The sequence below is a fragment of the Cebus imitator genome, unplaced genomic scaffold (assembly GCF_001604975.1).
Source record: "Cebus imitator isolate Cc_AM_T3 unplaced genomic scaffold, Cebus_imitator-1.0 Scaffold161, whole genome shotgun sequence".
Lineage (NCBI taxonomy): Eukaryota > Metazoa > Chordata > Mammalia > Primates > Cebidae > Cebus > Cebus imitator.
Genome location: NW_016107476.1, coordinates 3,542,592 through 3,552,383, shown reverse-complemented (window position 1 = coordinate 3,552,383; position 9,792 = coordinate 3,542,592). Strand labels below are relative to the sequence as shown.

Below are 9,792 nucleotides of genomic sequence, written 5' to 3'. Positions count from 1 at the left end.
GGCTGGAGTGCAATGGCACCATCTCAGCTCACTGCAGCCTCCACCTCCCGGGTTCAAATGATTCTCCTGCCTTGGCCTCCCAAATATCTGGGATTACAGGTGCCCCCCACCATGCCCAGCTAATTTTTGTATTTTTAGTAGAGATGGGGTTTCACCATGTTGGCCAGGCTTTTTTTGAACTCCTGACCTTGTGATCTAACCCGCCTCAGCCTCCTGAAGTGCTGGGATTACAGGTGTGAGCCACTGCGCCCAGCCAGTTTGTTTCTTTTCATTGCTGAGCAGTTGTCTACTGTTTGTAACACATAACAATCTTTGTTTTTAAGAGAGAGTTGGTCCAGGTTCCGAGTTTTGGTAATCAAGAGTATCTAGTCAAAATTCAATGACATTGTTTAGGTTTTATCTTATTATTTTCAGGGCATTTTCTTTTTTAAATTATTATATATTTTATTGCGTTTTAGGTTTTGGGGTACATGTGAAGAACATGCAAGATTGTTGCATAGGTATATACATGGCAATGTGGTTTACTGCCTTCCTCCCCATCACCTACATCTGATATTTCTCCCCATGTTATCCCTCCCCAACTCCCCACCCCCACTGTCCCTCCTGTAGTTTCCCCCGACAGACCCCAGTGAGTGATGCTCCCCTTCCTGTGTCCATGTGTTCTCATTGTTCATCACACGCCTATGAGTGAGAACATGCAGTGTCTGATTTTCTGTTTTTGTGTCAGTTTGCTGAGAATGATGGTTTCCAGGTTCATCCATGTACCTACAAAGGACACGAACATCGTTTTTTATGGCTGCGTAGTATTCCATGATGTATATGTGCCACATTTTCCCTGTCCAGTCTATCATCGATGGGCATTTGGGTTGGTTCCAAGTCTTTGCTGTAGATTTTTTGATATGGTGGTCTCCATAATGAGTTGATTGGAATGGAAGGATTTTTTGTAGTAATGTCTCTCAATTTTTTCAACTCTGTAAAGTTATATGGTAAAATTACAGCAGTTGTTTATCAAGTATTATTTTTAACAATGTGTCAGCTAAGTCAGTTGTATTTCCCTCTTTTAAGGTTGATGAAGGAGAATTGGATAAATACATTCACGTAAATAGATTTGTTACCTAGTCATTTTCGGCACTTACTTTGTCAATATCAACACCAATGTTTTTCGTTGTCCCAGAGATGTTTCTACTCCACAGCAGTGCATCAGCATTAAATTAAGTTGGGGCACTGTTTACAATAGCAAAGATCTGGAACCAACCCAAATGCCCATCAGTGATAGACTGGATAAAGAAAATGTGGCACATACACATCATGGCAGCCATAAAAAAGGTTGAGTCCACATCCTTTATAGGGATATGGATGAATCTGGAAACTGTTATTCTCAGCAAACTGACACAAGAACAGAGAACCAAACACTGCATGTTCTCACTCATAGGCGGGCGTTGAACAATGAGAACACATGGGCACAGGGAGGGAAACATCACATACTGGGGTCTGTTGGGGGATGGGGGGCTAGGGAAGGGACGCTGGGGGGTGGGGAGGTTGGGGAGGGATAACACTGAGAGAAATGCCGAATGTAGGTGACGGGGGAATGGAGCAGCAAACCATCATGGCATGTGTGTACCTATGCAACAGTCCTGCAAGATCTGCTCATGTACCGCAGAACTTAAAAGCACAATTTTAAAAGAAAGCGTAGAAGACTAATAAGGTCACTCAGAATGACACCTAATTTTGTAACAACTTTACTGAGGTATAATTGGCATACAATAAACTGCATATATCTACAGGTTATATGTTGATAAGTTTTACATATGTGTATACTCATGAAACCATTGCCACAATAATAATAAGCATATTTATTACTCCCCCAAAAGAAAGAAAAGATGATATCTATTTCTCCTTTGTATAAAGAAATGGGAGAGGAATTGTGAAAAGTGGGCTGAGAAAACAAAATATGCACAGACCTCTTTGTTCTCTTTGTATCAGCAGATACACTTAATGAGACAGTAAGATGGGAAGATGCCTTTATACCATTGGAAGGTATTTGCTTACCTATTAGGGCATCCCTGAGTTTGACGACCTCTCATACTTAGCCTTGTTGTGTTTGTCATTCTCTTCTTTTCTAGCAATTCCTTATGCTATGGTCATTATATAGGTACTTCCTCTAATAGCTGACTAGATACTCTGTTGTCCTCAGAGGTCAACTGTCTTTATATGCTGTGGCATGTGTAAGGTTTATTGCTGAGGTAAAATGAGGAAACTGAGGCAAGTATGAGAAAATGAGAAGCTAATTTATTCGGCTCCTGGGCGAGGTTCTGTGGTCCAGGAAGGGGCCAAAGAAGTCGCTCCCGGCTGTTTAGGGCGTGGGGTTTTATGGGGAGGGAAGGCAATTGATTGGCTATTGGGGAAACAAAGTGAAGGCAGTTCTATTGGCTGTTGAGAAGCAGGAAGTACATGGAGCTAGTTGCCATTGGTAGGCGGGCAGGACCTTGGGTAAGTGGGCCTTGATTGGCTATTGGGGAAACAAAGTGAAGGCAATTCTATTGGCTATTGAGAAGCAGGAAGTACATGGAGCTAGTTGCCATTGGTAGGCGGGTGGGACCTTGGGTAAGTGGGCCGGTTGGGGGCGTACGGGGCAGACTGCTACCAGGCAAGGTTTGGTGGGGCTTCTTTAAAAATTTTTCTGCAGGGTTTTTCAACAGCGGGCTGGGGGTTGGATGCATAGTTTAGTGCTGAGTGTGGGCTTGGGTATGGTATGTAGAGGCAGGTGTGGGGAAGCCACATGGCGAGGCCAGACAATGAGTTTGGGTGATGAAGTAGTTATCAGGCGCGGAGAGTGATGGATGTGTCCGTTTGACTCCCGGCGAGGCAACCGGCCTTACAGCATGTATGAAACCAAAACAAGTTTTCAAGATTTTCATACAAGAGGAAGAGAAACTAACAGAAGATGCAGAGAAATTGTTACATATTACCAAACTCTTAACACTGAAGTAGTCTCTGTCTCTCTTTTTCTCTCTCCCTTTTTCTCCCTCTCTGTGTGAAGTGTGAAGATTCCCAAGAAATTATTCTTAAGACCTTTTGCTACATCCAAAGTAGGATAATATACTTGGGAGTGCTTTTTAACCATGAATGTCTAGCCAAGTAGAAAATGTATGTAACCTTATGAGGTGTATATATAAGATGATAATGGATTTTTAAAAACGTATATGAATACATGCTACAAATATGCTACAGTGAATTTTTTAGAAACACTTATGAAAAATAAATTGTATCATTTTGTACTTAGATCTTGTTTCAGACCCTAGATGATATGTTATAGCATCACTGCATTCTTTTATTTCATAAAAGATTTGAAAACATTCAAACTATTTATTTGGGATGGCATACCATGCACTTAGATGCACAAAGTTTCATTTCTTTGTTAAAATGTAACCCATTACTTTGTTTTCATTTCTTTATTTCATAATTCCTTTTATTGACAAATATGCCACCAGTAGACCAGTAAAGAAACTGAAATGTCTTTTAAGGGGTTATGTGCCCATCTATATTCCCCTACATATTTAACTATTAGGCTGTTATGATTGTTAAATTAATTATGTGGCCTTCTTTTCTCCTCCCTAGGTTGATTCCATCCTGCAAACTGGCAATTGAATCCGTAGTTGATTTTGGCACATTGGTTGCGAATAGTAAAGTATATTGTAAAGAGATTACTATCTCTAATCATGGCAAAGTTCCAGGTAAATACTTCCTGTAATATTTACTTATACTTTTAGAAGAGTTGGCATTATTTGAAATGTATACTTTGTGAAATAGATTACCTAATTTAACTGAAAAAAAACTCTATCATTTGAAATAGCTCAAAACCAAAGGTCCTAAATAGCATTACTGTAAAAGACTGATAGGCAACAATTCAAGAAAAATTAACCTTCCTCTTTATGATCCTGATTAATACAGTAAGACTCTCAAATGACTGCTGATGTCCCTCAGAATAGGAGGCAGGATAGTGTCAGAGTGTCAGAGAAATTACATGGTTCAGAGACAGAATTAGAGCACAGTGTTTATTAGTTGTGTGATTTGGGGCAAGTGTTTTTAAGAATTTTGAACTTTAGATTTCTCATTTATAAATTGCGGCTGATAAAATGTACGATGGTGAATTATGTACACACTTTGAATTGTGGTATGTTACTTGGCTCATCATAGATGCCTAATAAATATATTTGCCCTCTTTCTCAATCATATTCAACTTTGAATTAACATCAAGCTCCCCAGAAGGCTTTTGTTAATTTTTTTGTTGAAAGAATAAATGCTTCTCTCTTCTCCAGATTGACTTTTTTCCGGGGATTCTTACTGTGACCTAAGAGAGGGTGTGTGTGTCTGTATGTCTGTACATTCATGTATACGTTAATTTGATAGCATACAGTAAGCATAGGAGCACTTATCCCTTCAGTGTCCTGATTCAATGGACCCTTCATCTCAGCTGTCTATAGCTGTGGGAACTCTTATAAGTTTTATGTGCCCCCCAAGTCTTACCAGCGAGCAAGTCTATAGGTCTGTTTTACATGGCTTATTGGCAAAAGTTGACATAGTTGGCCACTGCCACTTTCTTGGGAAAACAAAACAAAAACAATTCAAACCCCTTTGGCTTCTGTGACCACTCACTCTCTTATATAGAATACTAATTAATAACTCAGGCCCTGAAGTGAAGTTGAACAGGGCCCAAATCTTAGTTGCATCATTTACTATCTGGGAGGCCCTGGACAAGGAGTTTGGACTTCCCAGACATCCATTCTGTCACTTACAGATTAGAGATAAGATAGTACCTTTCTCCTCTAATGGTGGTGGTGATTAATAAAATGCTTAGCACACCCTCTGGCATATATTAACTTTTCAGTAAATATTAGCTATTTATGTTATAATTATTATTTTTTGATCACCTCTCCCACCTTCAATTCTCTTCTAGACTGGTGTTCCTTTCTGTGGTATATTAAATGTGAATGCTTCCTACAGTTTGCCGTAGACTCTTATGTCTCTTCAGTCAAGAAGCTCTTCTTAGTGCATCACTTCCTTTCCTTTTATTTCAGTGACTTTTCCCAGGTCTATACCACCCTTTGGGTATATTTCACTTTTCTCAAACTTAACAGCTTCCCCAATACTTCTTTTTTCTTTTTCAATGAATGTTACCACTATGTATTTGGACATTTCGGAAACTTGGCAACATTTTCAACACCTCTCCCTTTTTCACTTCCTACCCCGTTGGTCAATTAGTAAATCTTATCTGTTCACTTCATAATTAAGCCAGTAATCCTACTTGTGTTTGCCCGGTGCCACTTTTTTTTTTTTTACAAAAAGCCATGATCTCCCTTGCTAACCTAAATTATTTTCCTGACATTACTTCCTTTTATTTTATTTCCCACATATATGCCAGTGCCATATGTGAGAATAAATGAAAATTTGATCACAAACATTCCATTTGTAACATTCTTTTTTTTTGAGATGAAGTCTCGTTCTGTTGCCCTGCCCAGGCTGGAGTGCAGTGGCGTGATCTCTGCTCACTGCAACCTCCGCCTCTCGGGCTCAAACGATTCTCCTGCCTCAGCGTCCATAGTAGCTGGGAATATAGGCATGTGCCACCATGCCTGGCTAATTTTTGTATTTTCAGTAGAGACGGGGTTACACCATGTTTGCCAGGTTGGTCTTGAACTCCTGATCTCAAGTGATCTGCCTACCTCAGCCTCCCAAACTGCTGGGATTATAAGCATGAGCCACCGTCCTGGCCAATATTCTTTTTGTTAATAACTCTCTTCTCTTAGGATGATGTTCTTGCTTCTGTTGTTAGCAATTTAAAAAGCCAAACAAATAGTTTTTGTATTAAAGTTAAATAAGATATGGTAATTTTGACATACCTGCAATTTAAACATACTTGGAAAATTAAACAATATTATTTTGTATTTTGTGTTGCTTCTGAATAAGTTTTTGAAATATTCACTTAAACTCTTTTCTCAAATTATGTCTAAATGGTTACAATATAGGAAACTTTAACTGACTCAGCCTTAACTAAATTTATATACCATTTTTTTTTCTTACGGAATTGAGTCAATAATACCTATTTATTTGAAATGGACATAATTTTATAGATTTTTTTACTTATGATAGAAAATTAACTTTAAATATTATGTTATTAGCACATCTATAAAATGATTGAATTAACCAATGTTGTTAGTTACTTTGTGTTTTCAAATATTGTCTTTTTTATATTTTCATTACTTTTGTTGTGCTAACATTTTGTTTCCCTAAATTAAATGAATACTTTTGGAAAATGTCATCAGATGTGATTTAAAACTGGTGAATTCAGAATTTGCAAAACTGTTTATTTTCGCAGCATGCTCATTCATGTTATAATGATAATAAAGAGACTAGTGATTGGCTGCTTCTATTTTTTGGCCATATTTTAAGTACTGCTTAGTGGTAAGCAGTGTGTAGGGCATGGTGACCGCAGACATAAAAAAGAGATTGTATCTGATTTCAAAGACTGCATGCTCTAATATAGGCATAAAACATTACCATAAATTATGAGCCATTTCTGCTTTCAGAATAAGAATCTTTGTAGCCTTTTTCTCATATGTGATATGATTTCAGAAACTCATCTTTGCCCTTATCCTATGTGAACTGGTTAAATTCATCTCCTGGGGAGTGGTGGTAACTATAAGTATGAACCTGTGGTCAGAAATATCCAAGTGAAAATCTCATCTTCATTAGTTACTAACTGTAGTAGTTATTGCTGTATAACAAATCACCCTAAAATATTTTCAAACAGCAATTATTTTTTAATTGGTCGCGTGGTCATGTGTATGCAAATTGGCTGGAACTTGGCTGATCTAGGCTGAGCTCAGCTGGGTGCTCTGCTTCAATCTGAGGCAGCTGGGCCTGTTCTGTTTCTCCCTGCATGTCTGTGGGTCAGCTGGGTGGCTCTGCCCCACATTTACTCATTCTAGGATATGGACCAAAAGGACAGCAGTTACTCAGGAGAAAACTTTCCAAAGTCAAGGGGCTTGATCATGAAATTTGCTTTGGCCAATTACATGCGGGTGGATTGACAGCGTGCCTGTTCCAACCTAGATGCACTTCTACCATGGGAAGTGGGAAGTGTTTCTCCTGAGTAATTGCTGTCCTTTTGGCCCATGACCTAGAATGAGCAAATGTGGAGCAGAGCCAACCTGCTGACCCACAGCCCTGCACTGAGAAACTCTGGAACAATAGGGTAAAGATACAAATGTGGAAAAAGGTGAAGAATTGTGCTCAACAAGCTAATCTACCATAGCAGTTGTGTGACTTTGAACAAGTCATTCAACATTTCAAAGCTTCTATTTTCTTATTTGCAAAATGGAGGTAATGATTGAAACTATTATATCATAGATTATATATGGAAATTAAATAACATGCAGAGCTCTTAACATAAGTGTCTGAATGTAGTAAGCAGATAATACATTTTAACTATTGGTGAGAGTTGAGTTCTAACAACAGGATCATATTTGTTGGGTGACCTTAGAGACTGGATTTACAATTAAAGCCTTAGTTCTATGTACACTGTAGACCATCTACTCCAGGGATATTCAATCTTTTGGCTTCCCTGAGCTACATTTGAAGAAGAGTTGTTTTGGGCCACACATAAAATACACTAACACTAACAATAATTGATGAGTTTAAAATATCTCAAAAAAATCTCATAATGTTGTAAGAAAGTTTATGAATTTGTGTTGGGCTGTGTTCATAGCCATCCTGGGCTGCCTGTGGCCCATGGGCCACATGTTAGGCAAACTTGGTCTACTCCTTAAAATATGTTGGTCCCCTAATGAGAGAGTGTGAATGTAACATTGTAAGGGTCCAGATAGAAACTAACTGCTTTTATTCCCTTTAGGCACGTTTAATGCAGAATACCGTGGCCAATTACCCATCCTCATTTTTCCAACTAGTGGTGTTGTAGGTGCTAAGTCATCACTGATTATTAAAGTGGATTTCTGTGCAGACCAGCCAAGAATTGTAGATGAAAAGGCAATGTAAGTATATATTGCAGTTCTAAAAATTCTAATATGTATTTCAGTGCTTTTCTGTTTAACCCTTCAGATGTGCCTTCAACTGTATGTTAGCTTCTTTGTTCTTTCATTTAGCATTGTTCATTGATTCCCTGCTATTTGCCAAGCAGTAGGCTTTTAAGAAATACGAAGAACTAGAGGATGGCATATAGGTACACATAACGGGATATTCTATTTTGAATTTCATTGAGGTGAGAGAGTGGACCAGGGAAGGGCTTCACTAACAAGGTGATAGTTGAATCAAATACTTATTGGTGAGTAGTAATTAGCCAGGCAAAGAGCAGTGATGTGATTTAGGATGTGTGTGTGTGTGCACGTGCATACGCGTGTCTGTGTGTGTGTTGGGGTGGTGGGAGTTAGTGATGGGAGTAGCATAGAGGAGGGATTTCAGGCAGAGCAAGTAACATACTGGAAATCCTTGAGGCAAAAAGACAATATTGCATGTCGAGGGATCGGTGGCAATGTAAAATTAAAAAGATGGAGGAGGGGAATGACAGGAGACAAGATCAGAAAAAAGGAAGGAAATGGTCTAGTTTTAAGGGCTATGTAGTTCAGCATTTTTGTGCAGTATGTCTCAATTCATTGGTAGAATGTGCAATCAATATAATGGGCCATCACCAGTATTTTTAACAAACGAATTAAAAATATCAGAATGCATCTGTGGAGTGTGTGTGTTGTGTTGGTTTTTGTTTTGTTTTGTTTTGTTTTGTTTTTTGTTTTTTTGGTGTGTGTGTGTGTATTTCTGCATTGGAATGTAACATACATTTTTTAACTGAAGGTCACTGTCATAAATATATGATAAACAGATGTGAGCCCTGATAGGAGCTTGAGTTTTATTGTGAGGGCTATGAAGTCGTAGGAGGGTTTTAAGAAGGAGAGTATCATGATTAATTTGTATTTTAGAAAGGTCATGCTAGTGGCAGTGTACAAAACAGACCAGGGAGTACAAATGCGGAGTGAGAAACTTGACTAGAAATTATAGTAAAGCAAGAGGAAAATGATAAAGGTCTGAGGTAAGGTCAATTGAGAAGACTGTTAGAAGTGTGCAAATTGGAGATAGGCTATGGAGTTAGATTTGACTAGATTTGGTGACTGATTGTAGCAAAGGAAGGTAAGAGGTGGAACAGGGTTATCAGAGAAGATGTTAAATTCAGTTTTGACATGTTGGAATGGATTTACTTTTCAGATTCCTGGTGGAGCTGGCTGGGGCTTACTAAATTATCTTGAGCCCCAGAAAGAAATTTGGTTTAGATGTGTAAGTCTTACTCAAAATACTTGAGATCAGAAGTGTTTTAAATTTAAATTTTGTTTGGATTTTAGAATATTTGCATTATAATTACTAGTTTAGTATCTTTAATCTAAAAATCTGAAATCTGAAGTGCTCCAATAAGCATTTCCTTTGAGTTTTATGTCAGCATTTAAAATGTTTTGGATTTTGGAGCAGTATGAATTTCATATTAGGCATACTCAGCCTGTATAGGGTTCAAGATCGTCAGTGTATAAGTGGTAGAAGAAACAGAAGTGTTGAGAATGACTTTGAGAAGGAGAGTAGAGTGAGAAAGAGTTAGACAAAAACATTACTATTCGTGTTAACTATTCATCAAATTTCAAAAAGTTTCCAGTCTTAGAAGAGTGAGAAGGTTGGGCCTGAGTGAGTTAAAAGAAAACATTGAAATTCTGGTGTCAAGGAAGCAAAGGGAGGAGT

At 38.3% G+C, this 9,792-nt stretch overlaps 1 protein-coding gene across 1 annotated transcript in view; it reads left to right on the top strand.

Annotated features, from left to right (window-relative positions):
* The window catches only part of LOC119473473 (cilia- and flagella-associated protein 47-like), a 73,316-nt gene that overhangs the window by 25,988 nt on the left and 37,536 nt on the right, over nucleotides 1-9,792 (top strand). The window contains exons 3-4 of the mRNA XM_037743993.1: nucleotides 3,619-3,734; nucleotides 7,913-8,051. Of these exons, the coding sequence (XP_037599921.1) occupies nucleotides 3,619-3,734; nucleotides 7,913-8,051 (255 nt within the window). The remainder of the gene's footprint in view (nucleotides 1-3,618; nucleotides 3,735-7,912; nucleotides 8,052-9,792) is intronic.